This window comes from Thamnophis elegans, chromosome 6 (assembly GCF_009769535.1).
Source record: "Thamnophis elegans isolate rThaEle1 chromosome 6, rThaEle1.pri, whole genome shotgun sequence".
Taxonomy (NCBI): Eukaryota; Metazoa; Chordata; class Lepidosauria; order Squamata; family Colubridae; genus Thamnophis; species Thamnophis elegans.
The window spans coordinates 77736588-77757203 of NC_045546.1; the positions used below are offsets into that span (position 1 = coordinate 77736588).

At 39.0% G+C, this 20616-nt stretch overlaps 1 protein-coding gene across 2 annotated transcripts in view; it reads left to right on the plus strand.

The window, feature by feature from the left end:
* SLC12A7 (solute carrier family 12 member 7) overlaps positions 1-20616 on the plus strand; it is a 122629-nt gene that overhangs the window by 40469 nt on the left and 61544 nt on the right. For both annotated transcript variants that reach the window (XM_032219905.1, XM_032219906.1), the window contains exons 2-6: positions 9718-9812; positions 12540-12662; positions 15129-15275; positions 17999-18053; positions 20316-20446. In XM_032219905.1, coding sequence (XP_032075796.1) covers positions 9718-9812; positions 12540-12662; positions 15129-15275; positions 17999-18053; positions 20316-20446 — 551 coding nt within the window. The remainder of the gene's footprint in view (positions 1-9717; positions 9813-12539; positions 12663-15128; positions 15276-17998; positions 18054-20315; positions 20447-20616) is intronic.

Below are 20616 nucleotides of genomic sequence, written 5' to 3' on the forward strand. Positions count from 1 at the left end.
GAGCGGCGTCACTTGATCGCGGGACTTTTGTCTCCTCGGGTGGTGGACACAATTCAAGCATCTCATCAACTGTCCATGACCCGCATTTACGATGCAACCTGGAAGGCATTTGTCTCATGGTGCTCAGGCAAGAAGATGACAGTGGTCCATGCGCCATTACATCATGTGCTGAACTTTCTCTAAGGGGGCTTGGGCAAGGGCCTTTCGCCCAACCTCCTACGCCGACAGGTGGTTGCCCTCTTGTCCGTCTTGACTTGCAGACTTTGCATCTTTGTCTCACCACCCTTTGATTTGTCGATTTCTATGAAGAGCTACAAATCTCCGAACTCCCGTAGTCAATTGCTACCCAACCTGGGACCTGCCCAAGGTCCTTCTGATACTGACGGGTCCACCATTTGAACCACTGAATGACACTTGCCTGAGGTATCTTTCCCTCAAAGTTTTGTTCCTGGTAGCTATAACATCAGCCAGGAGAGTTTCTGAGTTGGCGGCATTGTCTTTATGCATTTTTCATAAAGACAGAGTGGTCCTGAGACTCGACCCCTCCTTTGTGCCCAAGATCAAAATGATACAACTATATACATTTGCCATTGCGTCCTGCCTAGGGCTGAGAGGGTGAGATTGGTCCATGATCACTCAGTTGGCTTCATGCTGAAGGTGTGAGTTTAACACAGTCTCCCAGTTTTTAGTCTGATGCCTTAATCACTACACCAGACTGGCAAAATATGCCATCATTATAGAAATCAAAATATTTTGATTTATGAAAAATAAATTAAACCTATTTAATCTAGAACAGGGGTGTCACACTCAAGGCCTGGGGACTGGATCCGGCCCGCAGGGTGCTTAGATCTGTCTGCAGGGCCACCCTTGAAACAGTCCATTTTTGCTGGCAGAACTCTTGGGCCACCACAGGTACCCCTGACACGAGTGGCCACACCCGCCCTGCCTCCAGAGGTCAAACACAATGCTGATGTGGCCCTCAATGAAATCGAGTTGGACACTCCTGATCTAGAACCATATCCAGTCTTCCACTTTAGCAATCTCCACTGCTAAAGAATTAGTTCAAGATTTTATTGAGTTAAGTCTGTTATATGCACTTGCTTTCTAAGATGACATAATCTTTAGGAACTGATAATGTTTTCTTTCCTTGTGAGAGCTGGGGAGCAACCAATCTGTTAAAATTTTATACTTCAAGAAATATCACTGTTTAAGAGAATGGTTTTTACTTTCACCAAGGTATACTCTATATTCCTTTAAAATTAGCTGATCTTGCAGTATCCATGCACTGCACTCATCTACAAGACTTTTATGTTTTCTACTACAAAAGATGTCTCTAAGTGTGCTTTGGTGCCAAGAATAACCTATGTAAAAAGTAAATCAGATGAAAATTTAGTTTAGTGCCCAATGCTGTAAACAGAATAATACCCCCTCGGACGAATTAGTGATTAAAAAAACTTTGGATTGTGCAGAGATGGACAAATTAACACTGAAATTAAAAGATAAAGAAGAGTTGGAATATTATGAAATTTGGAACAATTGGTACAAATGGCTGCAAAACAAGAATAAAATTAATTAAGCCAAAAAACAACATATATATATAAATATATGTAGAACTGTGTATAAAGGTGTGTAAATATAGAAGCTAAATATTATATACATGTACAGGTATGATGACATAACAATGTTGATGTAATGACTGTAAGGTGTTGTAGAAGGGGAAAATAGTAAAAAAATCTAATAAAAAAAAGAAAATTTAGTTCTAATTGGAAGCTATTCTTAGTTTATAATATTATACATAGATTTCTGCCTCAACCAAAATGTGAGTTCTCTTATCTATAGAATCAGAGCAGAAGTTATGTAAAAGACGTTTGAGTCTGCGGCAGAAATCTAATTTTAAGAAAATTAAATATCTACCTAGTTGACCCTACTTAGTTAGCACCAAGATAAAGGGAAGGAGGGAGGAAGTGTATTCAAACTTGCAAATGTCTATTGCTGTAACTTTACAATTCATACCTTGGGTTTCCTGTCTTGAAGAGCTGACCGTTTGTTATAAAATAGAAAAAAATGCTATTGAATTATCTCACCCTTCCTTCTTAGACATAAAACATTTAAAGTGATGTTAATCAGCCATCTAATAATGTTCCCAAGTCATTCCTGCTGAGAAATTAACAATTACCGTATTTTTCGGAGTATAAGACACACCTTTTTTCCTCAAAAAAAGAGGCTGAAAATCTGGGTGCTTCTTATACATCGAATAAAGCATTTTTTTTGCCTCCTGAAGCCCCGTCCCGTCACCAAAATGGCTGTGCATACCCTTATGAAGGCTTTCAGAGAGCTCCTGGGGGCTGGGGAGGGCAGAAATGAGCAAAAAACAGGCCATTTTATGCCCCCCCAGCCCCCAGCAGCACTCTCTAAAGCCTCCATAAGGCTATGCATGCAATTTTTTTTGACAAAAAATGGGCCCGTTTTCACGAAAAATGGGCCATTTTTTGCTCGATTTTGCCCCCCCCCAGAGTACTCTGCAAGGCCCCCCCCAAGGCTATTCATGCCTTTTTTTTTTGAAAAAATGGGCCCGTTTTTGGGAGGTTTGCAGAGTGCAAAAACTTTTTTTTTCCCTTTTGGAAAACTCTTTAACTGATTGATGAGAATAACATTGATCAAGTGCTGTGCCAGCAGAAACACCTACCTATCTACTGGATTTCTCTCTATCTCTATTTCTCTCTCTATCCTCCTACCTACCTACCTACCTACCTACCTACCTACCCACCCACCTACACACACTCTCTCCCTACCTACCATAATTCTTTATCTCTCTATTTCTCTCTCTATATCCCTTTATCTACCTACCTACCTACCTACCTTACTCTCTGTCTATTTCTCTCTCTCTCTATCCCTTTATCTACCTACCTATCTACCTTACTCTCTGTCTATTTCTCTCTCTCTATCCCTTTACCTACCTACCTACCTACCTTACTCTTTTTCTCCCTACCTATCTACTGTTTTCTCTCTCTCTATTTCTCTCTCTCTATCCCTCTACCTACCTACCTACTCTCTCTATCCCTACCTATCTACTGTATTTCTCTCTCTCTCCCTCCTTCCCTTTACCTAACTACTCTCTCTCTCCCTCCACCTACCTACTGTATTTCTCTCTCTCTCTCTCTCTTTAATTAAAAAATACAAAATAACATGTTCAGATCTGTCTGTCCTATCTATCTATCTATCTATCTATCTATCTATCTATCTATCTATCTATCTATCTCTCCCTTTATCTACCTACCTATCTACCTACTCTCTCTCTCTCCCCCTACCTATCTACTGTATTTCTTTCTATTTCTCTCTCTATCCCTCTACCTACCTACCTACCTACCTACCTACCTACACACAGACTCTCTCCCTACCTACCTACTGTATTTCTCTCTCTTTCTTTCCCTCTATCCCTCTATCAACCTACCTACTTTTTTTTTAAAAAAATTGCCTCTTCAAAACCTTGGTGTGTCTTATACTCCGGTGCGTCTTATACTCCGAAAAATACGGTACATTATCTGTAAAAATATATTGCTCCTCACCCTCCCCACCCCAATATACTTTATACATATGTATGCATTAATTGGTTACTGGGTAGACTTTGGTTCTAGGGTTGTATCCCTAATTTTGTATAATATACTGCACGATTGATGAAGTTTAGAACACATTATTTTTATTTTGTTTCATTTTAAACTTCTATTATGCTTACTGTTTTTCTGTTTTATATGCATACAGAAGTATATAACAGTTCTACTATTAGATATTTTATTGCATCGGGCCTTAGTAAGAAACTTGTGTGATTTGTTTAGCAGCTTGCCCTGCATGTAGCGTGGTAGATCTTGACGTTCAGAAAAGGGGCAGGAATTGAAAAAAACCATCCTTGTCTGCTGGAAAAGCCTCAGTTGGTTGTAACCTTTGATTTTCATTAGCACAATAGATTCTTAGGAGTAGTTGAACTGCACGACCAGGAGTCTTGGAAATACTGTATAAACTACGTATATTCATTTAAAAATCTCAAGTTTAGCAGTCATTGTTTGAGAGTTTGACCAATATTAATTTGAGACATAATATGTAATGAAATGTCAGCAGTATTGTCCGATACAGAGGAACATTTCAGGTAAATTTCAGCCAGGTGAGTTGAGTAGATTTTGTGGAAAGGGAAGAAGAGGTTTTAAGGAAAGATGATTCAACAGTGTTATTTGGGGGGGGGGGGGAATGAAGCTTAAATTTTTGGAATTTCTTCATTTTATTTGTTCAATTTTCTATGCCACTGCTGAAAACACTAGGCAACTTAGAAATATCTCAGAGCTCTTCTCTGCACACATGGCATTTCTGAAACTATCTAGTATTCTGTTAAGGAACTTGCTGTTCTTTTTTTTCTCTTTGCCAAATGTATTAGCTACCTCTGTTCATGCTCTAATGAGTGGAACATTTTCCTACTCATCACCTTTGTTTGAATAGTTGAATTCAGTATCCATCTGCTGTCGCGATCTTGGGAAACTCAGAACAACTTCAGTAAATTTCCATCCAGATCCGGAGCAGATCCAGCTATGCTTAAAAAGCTGCTGTGCCATAACCCTTTCACCTTCTGGAGTCTTTGTGCCATTCTATCAATAGTGTTTTTTTTTATTGTTTTATAATTATATTCCAGTACTGTGATCATGATAGTTTGCAATTCTTTTCTGAAGTTTAACCAGTCTGATTTTCTCTTTGTACTTATTGCACTGCAATAGCATGGAGGGAAAGTTGCAATGTTGAGCTGATATGTTTAATATCTTATTTCATATAGTAAGTATGAGGGACATGGAGTTCCAAGAAGAATTAAATAGGTTGCCTCTCCACAGTAGGGACAGAATCAAACAGGGTGTGTGGGAATCGGCAAGATATCTAAATGACCTGATCTCTCCAAAACAAAGAATAGCTTTCTTCAGAGCCAGATTTAACATCCTTCCTTCAGCACTCCTCCAGGGCAGGTATAAGAGAACACCTATAGCAGAACGCGTTTGTATATGTGGTAAAGGAGAAGTGGAAGATAATTCACATGTTCTATTACACTGCGAGCTATACAGAGCTTGTAGGTCTGCACATATTCTCCCCTTATTAGAGAGATTGCCAGGGAGGGCAGACAATGTTTATCTAGGCTTTCTCCTCCAGGACACTAACCCGGTTACCACGTATGCAGTGGCAAAGTTCTGTGCTGCTGCAATGTCCATAAGAAAAAAAATGGCTACAGAAGTATAGTACCATCTTGTACCAATTATCTGGACATACCTCTAACAATCTTTGGACCATTATGTTATTATCCACTTTTAATGTCAATACTTTTTAATTATATTTTAATGTTAGTATTTTTTAACATAGTGTAAAGACAAATGTATATTGCTGGTCTTTGACCGTAATAAAGATCTTACTATTTCATATAGATATTTTTTCCTTTGTCAGAAACGGGCTCACATTTTCTGTTCTTCCAGATTCAAGTTGCTGTCTCAGCACTGTCATTCATTTATATATAACAATAACACTTGTGACATGTACAGGTAGAGCTTGACTTAACAAAACAGTTCATTTGAACGTTGCAACTGTTCAAAGTTGAAAAAAGTGACTTAGGATCATTTTTCACACTTATGACTGTTGCAGTATCTCCATGGACACATGATCAAAATGCAGGCACTTGACAAGCAACTCATATTTATGATGGTTGCGGTGTTGTTGTGTCATGACAAGCAAAGTCAATGCGTAACTCAACAACGATGTTACTAACTTAACAACACCACTGATTCACTTAACTGTGGCAAGAAAAATCGGGAAATGGGGAAAAAGTCAGTTGTCTTGCTTAGAAACAGAAATTTTGGGTTCAGTTGTGGTCATAAGCTGAGGACTACCTGTATATTAGATTGTAATTGGTCCCTGATTATTTATGTGAACTTCAAAGGGACATTGGCCCCTGTATTTCTCAAAGAATATCCTTATTTGGCTTTCAAATGAGCAATGTTTGCGGCTTCCCATTTTAAGATTGGTTGCTGATCACTCTACAGCATTATCATTCTGTTCCTTTTTTTCTTCTTTCCTGACTAAATGCTATTTAGCTAATAATATTTAATTTAGAATTCCTTTGATGTAGCTTCTCTGATCTTTTATGCTCATTTGTACAAATGTCTGTTACGATTTTAACACAATGCCTGAAGGATGTTCACAATTTTATACTTGGAGCAAACGTTATTGGTCTTATTTAAAGCATGCCCTCAAATGTTTTAAGGCAGCAGTATTGTTTTATCAGTCCGTGTGATGGAGGGCTGGATATAAAAAGCAGTATTTCTTTGATTACCTAGCTGGTTTGTGGTTTTTAGTTTAATATGGAAATCTAGCTTCCAGTTTACTTTTGCACATGCTGTATGTAGTAGGTGCTATCTTTAGAAAGGTTCTTTATCTTGCAGCACCAGTACAGATGGGCTAATGAGGATTTCCTTTTCCAAGGACTTGTAATGCTGAGGATTTCTGAAATAAGATTTATAGGCTTCTCAGGGATAAAGGCTTGCTATAACTGAAGGTCAATAATGTCTATGCTGTTTGTTTGTTACGATGCCTAGTCCAGGTGTTAATAGATCAGGAAGTTGGGAACATTTATTTGTAAGAAAGTAGCTTGCACTTTTTAGACTTCTGTTACAAGAAAATTAAACAGTCCATTGCTAATTCATTCAAATTGGCTCTTCCCATCAGTTTTCACAATCCATAATCATATTTAGCATCCTTGTGTAGCTAATATTAACACAATGAAGAATTGTATACAATGCTTTAATCATGGAATGCTTGATGCACCAATTTTTTAACTATCAAGAGGGTGGTGGAAAAACTCTCTGGAATTGATATAGAAGTAGGAGAAGGAATTTAAGGGGGTGTCAGAATTACACTAAGGTCTCCAGTCATTTGGGAAGAAGGATCTGGGAGACCACATCTGCAAGACCACATCTGTATATCCTTACCATCTATCTGTGGAGAAAGTCATCTTCAAAATGACGATAAATTCATAGCAATAATATTAAATGCAATGTAACAGAGAGTGTATGTATCGTATCGATTCCATCATCCGGTGGAGAGGCATAGGGCCTGAGCATTGCCATAGAACCAGTAAAAATAAACATTCCATTTTGCATGACAGTGGAACCCAAGATAGACATTAAACATTTCAGGATGGCCGCATACTTGTTGGAGCAACTTGCTTCTCTTGTTCCACAGAATTTGGAATGCCCAACTGCACACAGTGAGGGATGATCAAACAGGAGACGAGGTAGGGCAGAACCTAAGTGAATTTTTAGATAAGTCAAGTGGTGATCAAATAAAGGTACCAGGCTATTTCTGTCTCATAGCCTTCTGACTATGAAATATTAAGACAAGAACGCAAATACAAAAGGAGACCAATTAAAGGGGACCAAACAGGACGAGAGAGAAGTTGCACACGTCTGTCCTTGGCAATATACTGAGTCGCAAAGCTGGGTATGGCTGCAGGAGAAGGCGGGTCTTAAAGATAACAGACTCAGTCCTATTGGTCAGTGTATGAGTATTACCCATGCATGGAGGCTGTCTCCACCAACCATCGCCAAAGAAACTCTTTTCTATCAAAAGTCATGTTTTGAAAACTTCTTTGGGTGAGAGAAAAATAATTATTAGAGAACAAAAATCCAATTTGGTGTTCCAATTAACATTCTCTCCGCTAATTGGTGGATGTGTTGCAATATATTTGGTAGAGGGTTTTTTTTGGTGATGGTGGTGAGAACTCAATTGTTTTGAAAACAGTATATATTATTCAGGAATCTGTAAACTATAACAAAGCAGGCTTTGTCTTGCCTATTTTAAATCCCAAACATATAGCTTAATAATGCTTTTAAATCTTCATTTCAATGACTCATGGCATGAACAGACAAACATTCGAAGTGTTTTTATTCTTCACAGTTAGCCTAAATACACATTTTTTTTCTTAAGTGTTTTCTTTCTGCAAAAGCTGTAAATTTGCAGAAAGTTAGATAATTGCTTCCTCCTATTATTATTCCGGGTTTTTTATTATTCAGGTTGAAAGTCTGAGAGTTTTCACATAAATGGAAATATATAATTAAGTTACCAGCCATAGTGACCCTGCGTCATATACGGCATTTAGCAATAGCAATAGCAATAGCAGTTAGACTTATATACCGCTTCATAGGGCTTTCAGCCCTCTCTAAGCGGTTTACAGAGTCAGCATATTGCCCCCAACAACAATCCGGATCCTCATTTTACCCACCTCGGGAGGATGGAAGACTGAGTCAACCCTGAGCCGGTGAGATTTGAACAGCCGAACTGCAGAACTGCAGTCAGCTGAAGTAGGCTGCAGTGCTGCATTTAACCACTGCGCCACCTCGGCTCTTTTAGATAAAGGTTTAGATAAATGGTCCTCAACCTTTCCAGCTTGGTGATTCAGCCTGCTGCAGGGGTGGGGACATATGAGCGACACACTTGTGAGAGCACAGCTCCATTCATGTGAGCGGCACTATGCGCCCTCCACTCACATGATTAGAGGGTGCTTGCACTCGCATGTGAAACTCCATTCACTCCTTGCCTGCCACTTGTGCGACTGGAGGTTCACACGTGTGCTTGCCGATTTCTCCCGTGACCCAGTTTCAAACAGGCCACAGGGGTTGGGGACTTCAGATTTAGATTATGCTTCCAGTGTAGCCAAATATTAACAAGCAGTGTTGGGCTATTCCACAGAAGGCCAGACCTCTAATTTAGTGTCTGCTTTGCAAGCCAATATCCCACCAATTGAAAGATGCTCTGACTCTCAGGATACATAAAATGCTCTGATTCTCAGGATACCTAAGATAGAAAAAAAAGCAGGAATTAATTGTGCATTGTGCAATTGAGCTGGTAGAAGAGTGAAAAATAATAGAACATGGAGTTGGATTTTAATAATTGCTTACTATGTTTGTTTTATTTATGTACTTTCTTATAATTTGCCCTGTATCCTTAAATATCTCAGAGTTGATTAAAACAAAAAAATACAAAAAAATATTTTAAAACGCATCACTTGCAGGCCATGCGCATCATTATCAAATTTGTGTAACTGTGTAATTTAGCAAATTAAGGCTCAACATAAAAATCTACCTTGTGTGTGAAAAATCTACCTTGTGTGTGAAAAATCCAGCCTCAAGTTGTCTAATTATCTCATTCAGTGGCTGATGGACACTAGTACGTCATAACATGACAGCTGATTGAGCAGAATTATCTTAGCTTTCTCCTTTGGGCCTGTTCTTTTATAAGATGAAATATCTGTCTATATTTACAGATCATCGTAACCAGATCTCTCACATGGAGAAATAGGGAACAAATATGTTATTGTTGAATTTGTCATTAAAAATGTGTGATTTAGCAGTTAGCAATAGCAGTTAGACTTATATACCGCTTCATAGGGCTTTCAGCCCTCTCTAAGCGGTTTACAGAGTCAGCATACTGCCCCCAACAACAATCCGGGTCCTCATTTTACCCACCTCGGAAGGATGGAAGGCTGAGTCAACCCTGAGCCGGTGAGATTTGAACAGCCGAACTGCTGAACTGCAGTCAGCTGAAGTAGCCTGCAGTGCTGCATTTAACCACTGCGCCACCTCGGCTCTTATCCAAGATTTAATTGTCTGTTTGCGCCTAAGTGTATTTGTTATACCTTGACAGGTGATGGAGTCCCACGGGAAAGTAGCCCATTCATCAATAATTCAAGTTTGGAGAGAGGAAGACTGTATGAAGGAAAAAATATGGCACTCTTTGAGGTAATATTAATGGTTTGTATTTAAGAGAAATTTGTTAGCTCTCGGGATATCCATAATGCCTTTCCAAGCCCGAGTCCACCATTTCTGCAGAAGACGGGCAATGGTGTTGCCATGTTTTGAGTATTAAATTTCCCAAGGTTTCTGTTTTCCTCGAAATCTTTGAGCCTCCAAGAGGTGAAGGGAAACTTTCTCTCCATGTTTTCCTTCTAATATGAATGTCCCATTTTTGTAAAACATTCCAGAACTGGAGGAAAAAAAATCCAGACGAAAAGACTTTCACAACGTCCCTGCACTTAAGATTTTTTATTTCTGTTAATGTTCATGTCTTGTCTGATGAGATGTCTTGCAAAGTTTTAGGGGGTGTCATTTTCATGCGTCATGCTAAGGAATAATGTCCACTGTCCAGTTTTGGAGGAGGAAGCCTGAGGACAGCCGCTTCAGTCCCAGAGGAGGGGATTCCTCGTGAAACCAGGCTAAAAGGCCTTAACAAATCCTTGTTACTGCTAGTACATTTTAAGTGCACTAGTTGTTTGTTTAAAATCCATTGAGGGTTTGCATAACACAGATGACTGAGTCAGCCACTTCCTGGTCACCTTACTTATTCTATGCATCAGCAGTCACCAATGATCCAGACAACATTCTCTAAGAGTTCTAGCTGACACAAAGAAAAGTGAGAAATATTCACATCCTGCATTTTATTTTTTACTAAAGCTAGAAAGTAATGGAACAAAACCCCGTAATTATTTACCTATTCCAACGATTCTATTTCCTTTTCACCCAATAAAAGAAAAGAGAAACAGATTTCTCTTTGAAAAGCTCTTGTTTTCTACTAGGCTGAAAACATAATATCTCTTGTCAAAAGAAATAAGGGACATTACTTGCTAGCCTTCTCCGATTTCCCACTAGCAAATAAGTGCATAGGATTTGACAGCTGGCAATTAAAAAAAAACTTTAAAAATTATTCCCACTTACTTACATAACATTACTTTTTAACAGTTACAAAATTTATTTTTATTTTATTATAGCTGTGTTAGTTAGTTTGACATTAGTCAAAACACAATAAAGTGGTTTCCTCAGTCAGTTGGTATACAAAATTTATTTTTTGTGGTGCAAAAATTGCTTTAAATGTTGCTGCAAAAGAGTAGTATTGCAGTTCTATATGGAAATGCCATATACTGTCTTCTAATAATGTTATTTTTTGTGGCATAAGTCTTTATAAATCCACCCTATTTTTTTTCCTGCTGCATAATCTCCATGCTTCTTATCAGAAATTGTAATTCAGCACATCTGGAAAAAGGGAGAGTGTATACTTCTTAGATTGTATTTTTTAAGCTCAATATTTGAATTACCTATATTATGGGGCCATGTGGCATTTATAAAAATAACTAAAAAACTTAGCTGTTAGTTATTTTACATTTAGTCGTCACTTATAAAGCCCTACATGGTATTGGACCTGAGCCTCCTGCCGATTACCTCCCAAAGACCTATTAGATCCCACAGACTAGGCCTCCTCCGAATTCCATCTGCCGGCCAATGCCGGCTGTCAACTACCCGGAGGAGGGCCTTCTCTGTGGCTGCTCCGGCCCTCTGGAACGATCTCCCCGTGGAGATTCGGACCTTCACCACCCTTCAGGCTTTCCGTAAAGCCGTTAAGACCTGGCTCTTCCAGCAGGCCTGGGGCTGTTGAGTTCCATCCCCACTCGAACTGGTGTGCTTGTTGAGGCCTTTTAAATTGGTTTTGTATTGTTGTTGGTTTTTGTTGCCTTCCCTTTTGTATTGTTCCCCCCCCACCTTCCCTTTGGTTTTGTTAGCCGCCCTGAGTCCCTCGGGAATAGGGCGGCATACAAGTTGAATAAAACCTAAACCTAAAACTAACATTTATTGGTTGTTTATGTCACTTTTAAATATGTGATTACCAACAACGGAAAGAGGGGATGGAGAGAGGAGTAGAAGGAAAGATAGGAAGGAGGGGAGAAAGGAGAGGAAAAGGAGAGAGGGAAAAGCAGAGGAAGAAACGGAGGGAATGCAAGAGTAGGAGAGAGGGGAGGAAAGGGAAGAAGAGGGGAAGAGCAGAGGAGAGGAAGGGGAAGGAGAGAAGGGAAAGGAGGAGGAAGGAAGGAAGGAAAGAGAGAAGAAAGGAGGGAAGGAAGGAGAGAAGGAGAGAAGAAAGGGAAAGGAAGGAGGAAAGGAAGGAGGAAAGGAAGGAGGGAAGCAAGGAGGGAGGGAAGGAAGGAGGGAAGGAGAGAAGAAAGGAGGGAAGGAAGGAGAGAAGGAGAGAAGAAAGGAGGGAAGGAAGGAGGGAAGGAAGGAGGGAAGGAAGGAGGGAAGAAAAGAAGGAGGGAAGGAGAAAAGGAGAGAAGAAAGGAGGGAAGGGAGGGGGAAGGAAGCAGGGAATGAAGGAGGGAGGGAAGGAGAGAAGAAAGGAGGGAAGGAAGGAGGGAAGGAAGGAGGGAAGGAAGGAAGGAAGAAGTAGGATTGTTGTAAAATAAGATGGGTGTATGGGATGGTAAGAAAGCAATGTCAATTATATTGTCAATTGTAGGGGAGAAAAATTGTTATAAATATATATTATTAACAACAGTTATGAGATTATATAATTGTGAATGTATATATGAGAAATAAAAATTTAAAGACAAAAATAAATAAATAAATAAATAAATATGTGATTATTTTGGGGCTAAAATGTGCTGTCCTCTTACCTTTTACTATGTTCCAAAATTTCAACAGGAAGAAATGGATAGCAACCCCATGGTATCATCTCTTCTTAACAAATTAGCCAATTATACCAATGTTACTCAGGGAGTGGTAGAACATGAAGAAGATGAAGATGCCAAGCGGAAGGAAATTAAGGTATAAAATACACCCTCCGTTCTCTATTCATTGTCATTTCCATGAGTTGGATACAGTGGTGGCTATGAATATTAACAATATTAGTTCCTGATCAATGAACCCTAGAAATTTAGATGCTTTTCTTTTGTCAGATTATGGTCATACAAGCTAAGAACTACGTGGGGAAGATTTCTGCAACAGAACCCTCTTTCAGAATAATAACGTATAAATTGTAAGATGCACATAAGCATTCTTAACATCAAGATTCTGCTAAGAGTTTAGTAATTTTCTACATGGGGCTGTCCGTGAAAAGTGTTCGGAGACTACAACTAGTCCAGAATGCAGCCGCGCAAGTGATATTGGGTGTACCAAGGTACACCCACATCACACCTATCCTCCGCGAGCTGCACTGGCTTCCCATTGGTCTCCGGGCGCAATTCAAGGTGCTGGTTATCACCTTTAAAGCCCTACATGGCCTAGGACCCGGATATCTGCGAGACCGTCTTCTGCCACATACTTCCCAACAACCGATAAGATCAGGGAGGGCCTTCTCCGGGTGCCGTCAGCCAGACAATGTCGGCTGGCAACTATCCGGGGGAGGGCCTTCTCTGTAGCCGCTCCAACCCTCTGGAATAAACTGCCCCCAGAGATCCGGACCCTACCCACTCTCATGGCCTTCCGAAAGGCTCTTAAGACCTGGCTATTCTGGCAGGCCCTGGGCTGTTGAACTCACGACTGAGTTCCAGCCCCGATCAGACTGGGTGTATGTTGTGGTCTTTTTAATCTATGTTTTTGTGCTTTTAACTTCTATTTTTTAAATGTATTGTTGTAAGCCGCCCGGAGTCCTTCGGGATTGGGCGGCCTATAAATTTATTAAACATAACATCAACATTTTCAGTTTTGCTAAAAAAAAAATCAGGGAAGAGTTTCATTGAATCAGAGCAACTAGGTTAACAGTGCATAAAATAATGAAAACAACAAAGCGAATGTGAAGGAACATAAAAGTGTGGGTTATCTAGATGCTCTGGGATATACACTTTATGCCAGGGGTGTCAAACTCGATTTCATTGAGGGCCACATCAGGATTGTGTGTGACCTTGGAGGGCCAGAGAGTGAGAGAGGGGGTGGGCATGGTGGGTGTTTGACACAGGCTCAAGATGCATTTTCTTTTCCCTTTGCATTCAAAACAGCTATTCCAGACAAAAGGAGATTTACTTTCTGGCACAAATAGTCTCAATTCCATAATGTAGAGATTAAAGACATGTAGAATCCCCAGCTGCTATGGAGCTTGACTCTTTTGTATAGGAGCAGAGCATAAATGAATTGACAGAGAGAGAGAGAGCCGAGGTGGCACAGTGGTTAGGGTGCAGTACTGCAGGCCACTTTAGCTGACTGTGATTTGCAGTTCAGCGGTTCAAATCTCACCGGCTCAAGGTCGACTCAGCCTTCCATCCTTCCGAGGTGGGTGAAATGAGGACCTGGACTGTGGGGGCAAGTTGCTGACTCAATTTGCTAAAAAATTTGTAAACAGCTTAGAGAGGGCTGAAAGCCCTATGAAGCGGTATATAAGTCTAATAAATAAATAAATAAATAAATTTCTCAAGATGTGTCTAAAAGCTGTCTGTACAACAGTCTATCAATCTTTGTTATTACCTCTGAGCCAGCCCTAGAAGAGGGCTTAATATTAGTAATAATTTACAAAATTGATATACCACTCAATTCTCAATGACCCTGGGGGGCTCACAACAATCACAAAATTTACAATTAAATCAGTCACAGGTAAAAGATTAAGATAAAAGATGACAAACTCAGTGATGCAAGGGCGCTCACTCTCTCTCATCAAAGACCTGGGTGAAGAGCCAGATGTTTTTGGCTCTTCTGAACAACAGCCATCCAGATCTTGGAGGGCACATAATTCTAGTTGGCAGATGCTGCTAAAGAGAAGGTGAAGAAAGGTACTGCCTCCTGCAGCCCTCTGCTGGCCGAAAATAGACTGCGGAGGGGAGGCTCGTGCACCCCCCCCCCGGTTGATCTGTTTTTAGCTTTCAGAGTTCTCCAGCCCTCTGTTGGCCAAAAATGGGCCATGGGGCGACCTCACACAGTCCCCCGCGGCCCGTTTTCAGTTGGCAGAGTTCTGCAGGAGTCTGTGGAAGCCAAAAATGGGCCACTGGGCAACCCCAGTGGCCCGTTTTGGCCGGCAGGGGCGACACAGACCAGTCCTTTAACATTTCCAGGCTGGCCCCGTGGACCAGATCTAAGCAACCTTGAGTTTGACACCCCTGCTTTATGCTGTCACTATTCCAGAGCATCTAGCATAACAAATAAAATAGAAAATAAAGAAAAAAGAAAATGTAGAAGCACGTGAGTAGAATGTATATGTAATATTTATGAGAAGTACAAAAAACTTTCTATGTTGTGGCCTTTGATAGTTGTTTTTTTTTTCAAAAAGATTATCTCAATCAATTTTATATGTTATCTGATTTTTAGGCTCCACGTATGGGTACTTTCATTGGTGTATATTTACCCTGTTTACAAAATATTTTGGGAGTTATTCTATTTCTGCGACTGACATGGATTGTGGGAACAGCAGGCGTTCTTGAATCATTCATTATCGTATTCATATGCTGTGCTGGTGTAAGTATGATATATGCTTTCTTTGATATTTGCTGAACTGTATTCTACATTCTAATAATTTTTCTGTTCTGTCGTGATAATTTTACAAGTAGCTGGACAGGCTATTTATAGCGTAAGGCTTGTAGTAATAGAGGCACGCTGTTCTGTTCCTATGTAGCCATATTTCTTAGAAGCGGTACTATTGACAGGTTAAAGCAGTATTAGAATGCAGTATTGCATCCCACAGCCTGGAGTTCAGTCCCGATGGGGCTCAAGATTCACTCAGCCTTCCATTCTTTCAAGGTCAGTAAAATGAGGACCCAGATTGTTGGGGGCAATATGCTGATATTGTAAACCAGATCTAATGCAGGGGTGTCAAACTGGCGGCCCACGGGCCAGATGTGTCATGCGCAGGCCATGCCCACCGCAGCTCCGCGAGGGGGGAAAATGTTGCAAAACACCATGTGATGCAGTGAGTTTGACACCCGTGACCTAGTGGATAAAAACAGTTGTGTTTTAAATATAAAATATTTCAAACTATCATTATACTATAAAATTGTATTAGATTTAAAAATAATTTCAATTTTCCCCCAAATGCATTTCCATTCAATGATTAGAAATGATTTAAAATAATATTTTCCAAATATCTGCTGAAAATTGTCTAGCAAGTTTGCTTGTTAACCAATTGTTGAATATTTTACTTTCTTTGCCTGGAAGGAAACATAATATTAAACCAATTACTTTAAAATGCATTAGGATTTTGTAATATACCTGAAGTTCATTTATTTATAAATTCAGGATATTCAAAATACATAATAATTGTTAATCTGCTTGACTTGCATTAAGTTCATGAAGCTTGTAATTTCTCTCTCTAATTTTATCCTTAATATTGACACTGAAAGTGAAACCCTTGTTTACTCTGGAGGTAATTCATCCACAGAGATAATAAATAGGATATGAAGACAAAGGAAACTCTTTCTCAACAGCTGATTGACTTGATTTATTTCCAATTGTTCTTGCTTCAAATAGCAACATTTCTTAGCGGCTTATAGACTCTGAGTTATTTCCGATGTTGAGAGCCAATAGATACTGGTAGTGCAAAATCTGGGTTAAATTTGCAAATAGGTCACCTTCAGAATTAAATTTCTAGGCTGTCCAATTCCAGAATTACTCTTGGCAGCTTCACAAATGAATAACATTACACAAAAAATAGAATACATAAAAGCAATCTCCATACGAGGAAGCAGGAACCATCTTTCCACATCCCCCACACCAACATCCTAACCCCAAGTCTGTGGAAAAAACCCATCTTAAAAAAGATTTCTCATAAATAGCCGTGTTATGGGTCATATAGAGAACAGAAGCAGCTGCGACAAGGAAAAAACTGCCTCTGAAGGCCAGCCAAATAACACTACTTGGTCAGTTGGTCCAAACCAGGCTGACCAAATCAAGTTGGAATGCATAAGATGGGCAGACAATATAGGAGACAAGCAGTCTCTTAAAATAGCAAGGGCTTCATGTGAATCAGCCCTTCAAGTAGGCCAGATCAGACAAGTTGAAGACTACTGGAATTCTAAAAGTCTACGGAGATTCTCAGTCATCCAGGTCCTTGTTTGTCCCAAAGGTGCTTTTTCAGGAGTCAACTGGACTTCCTTGTTTTTTCTTTGAAGATGTTTTTATTTGTCATCCGAAGCAAAATTTCTTCAAAGAGAAAATGAAAAGTCCAGTTGCCTCCTGAAAAAGCAAAATTTGAGGCTACTGGAATTCTACTTGATTGTTGCAAGATGTAATAAAAATCTTGAAAACCTAGTTTCCACTCTTATATCGAGACAATCAAGATGTGGCAATCTTGAGTTTCTTTCTCACTCCCCCTCCTCCCTTTCCAGGCTAACCTAGTATTCAGGTAATGGTTATTGAAGACCTAATTCAAGGTCATCTCCATAACCAGCACCTTGAATTACAGTCAGAAGCCAGTTAGTATCCAATACAACTCACACAGCAGGGATATTATATAGGCATGATGGGGTTTGTCCATGCTCTGATTATTCAGCAATAGCTTCCAAGTGACCTTCAATGGCAAATCCATTGCACTAGAAAGCATATATTGCTTTCTACTATATTGTTCAGTTTTTTTGTACATTTTTAATTCTAAAGATTTGAACATGGCTTTCTTGTTGGCAGGTAAGGCTTGTTTTAAGCTTTCTGGTGCAAAGAGTGATACGTATCTTGCAGCAAAATGTTTCTCATTGTGCCAAAGTTGGTGTGTGTATGTGTGTATGTGGGCATTTTACAGCCATAATATATTCCGATCTGTTCCACTTGTTCTAAGAGCTACGTTGACTGAATAAATGTGGCTTCATTGGTTTCCCTTTACTGCTCTGTGCTTCAAAATGAACTGTTACAGTCTATATAAATAACTAGAAGGGAGAAGACATAAATAATGTATAGTATTTCTTCTTCTCATAACATGGATATAGTGACTGAGCCCTTTTCCAGACAGTCAATAACATTAAAAAAAAATGCTACTATAAAAAGTATTCCTGGATGCTGCCGCCACACGGATCTTGCTGTCTTGGTGAAGAATGTAAGTTTCTACTGCTCTACTATTCTATTTATATGGTTTTTGATTTTTATAAAATTGAGTATTGTTTTCCACTGTGCAGCTGGGTGAATCCTTTTACATCTTGCAAAGTCATCATTCTTTCTTTCTTAATAACATTTATTATTATCCTTTGCTTCTGTAGACTATGCTGACTGCGATATCAATGAGTGCAATAGCAACAAATGGTGTAGTTCCAGGTAATAACAAAATATAATTGCTTAAGCCTTAAGATATTGCGTGCACTTTATAAACAGTCCTCCATTACTGGTGAAATATTGATCACTGTGATTAAATGAGACTTATGGAAGGTAAGGAGGAAGAAATTGCTTAACACATATAATGTCAGATAATAATGCTTTCATGTAGAAAATTTGCTAAGACATAATGAATAGAACAAACAATACAGGCCACGCAAAGGACAGTGGGAGTTTTGGAAAATAACTAAATTAGGGATCCAATTCTTCCAAAAATCAAAAACTAACAATGGCTACGGCGTATAAAGAAAACCTTTATAAGATGTTCTACAGATAGCATCTCCCTCCAGCACGGCTCTCCAAAATGTTTAAAAATCTGGCCCCAAATTGTTGGAATTGTAAAAAAAACACCAGGCACTTTTTATCATATGTGGTGGCCGTGCAATGAGGCAAAAAAAATATTGGAAAATGATTCAATCATGGTTAGAACAAATGATGGGAGACCAAATCTTGTTTAAACCGGAAATTTTTCTCTTAGGTATAATACCGGAGGGGTTTAAGAAAGATACACTTTATTTAGTTATTCATGTACTAACTGCGGCGCGCATAACTTATGCACAATATTGGAAAAAAGAAACTATACCATCAGAGCTAGATATAATCAGAAAAGTGTTGGCCCGTGCGGAAGCAGATAGGCTCACTCTTGAACTTAAAAATAAAGGGGAATCAGAATATTTTGAAGTCTGGAATAGATTTTATGACTGGTATAAGACAAGGTGACAAGACTGGAACAAACTGTATACACTGTGATTGGACAGAAAGATTGATAATGTATTAAGTAGGCTAATTGTCAATAGTTGTGACTAGCTGTATATAATGTGAATGTATAGTCACTCCGACTTCGCGGTACTGCATTGTTTTAAATGTAAAAATAATACAAATATATGGGGGGGGGGGGGAAGAGAGAGAATAGGTGAATTCCAGCACCAAAATAATAAAAGGCCAGGCATTTACTTCAGAGTCTCTCTTACTTCAGAAGTAAAACTACTTGGTTTTGAACAAAATAGATCCCAAGAAGTAAAAGTGTTCTGTCTTCTAGAGGGGAGGGGGTGGAATTGCATTAAAAGGATCTTTAATAATCTGGGTTTATAATGTACATTACCAGTGAACTTAATCCCTGACTATTACTTATCTGTTTATTTTTTAAAAATAATCTCTGTATCCCGTTTCTCTGTAAAAAGTTTATAATAGCCGTTTAATCATTCTAGTGTAAAGTAATGTAAAAGAAGTTTAAATACAAATAGCTGAAATAGAATTGTTAACAAGGATTAATGGTTTAGGAAGTGGGTCAGAATAAGATGGAATTTAAAATATCTAAAACATTGGAGCCTCAGTACTGCAAAAGGAAGTCACTGCATAGCCCACTTTACAATACAGAAGTGATAATCCGCAATATGGAACATAGAAGAGAGAATTAATTTACATTAATTGAAAGAATTAATTTACATTAATTGAAAGAATTAATTTACATTAATTGAAAGAATTAATTTACATTAATTGAAAGAATTAATTTACATTAATTGAAAGAATTAATTTACATTAATTGATAGAATTAATTTATATTAATAAGTGTTTTGAGAGAGAGTTCAGTGTGGTGATTAAGGCACTGGACTAGAAACCAAGAGTTGGTGTATTCTTGTCCCACCTTATGAATGAAGTCAACTGGATTACCTTGGGCCAATCACACTTTCTCAGCCCTAGAAAGGAGACAATAGCAAATCATTTTTGAAAACCTTGCCAAGAAAAATTCAAGGTAGTCACCGGGATTCAAAATTGACTCGAGGATGCAAAAATAAATAAGGTTTAAAGTTAGTAGACTCATCTAAGCCTCCCTCCTTGAAGCATTGGGGTCATATTATCTGTGCATGGGGCATGCATGCTCACACATAGGATAGCCTTTGAAATAGCCACATGAGTCCTCCAAAGAATGTATCTGCTTTAACTCTTTGAGGGAATACTTCTAATCCGTTTGGCGGATTCAATATCCCTTCAGTATGCATTGCAAGCTTTACTATTTTCCGCCATTGTTAAGCAGTGCTTTCTCGCTAAAATATTTCACTTAGTCTTTCAAATCAGATTGGCTTTCTGGCATGGTTCATCTGATTTGGCCTCCCGATTAGTTGAGCAAGACAAATTATGCTTTGAATATGGTAAATGTGTTCTATACCACGCTAATTTGTGTCTTTTTCCATTTTAATTTCACAGCTGGTGGTTCGTATTATATGATCTCACGGTCATTAGGGCCAGAGTTTGGTGGAGCTGTGGGACTCTGTTTTTACTTGGGCACAACTTTTGCAGGAGCTATGTATATTCTTGGCACAATTGAAATTCTACTGGTAGGTCTTTTACTTAACGTTATGTTTTCCCCTTCATGCCACATATTAAGAATATTAAGAATGTAGTTTTCTTATGTAATAAATACCTTACCTACTTCTCAGTATAGGAGTTGCTAACTGTGGCAGTCCTGAAGATTCCAATCTGCCCATGTCAATCAATATGTGCATGT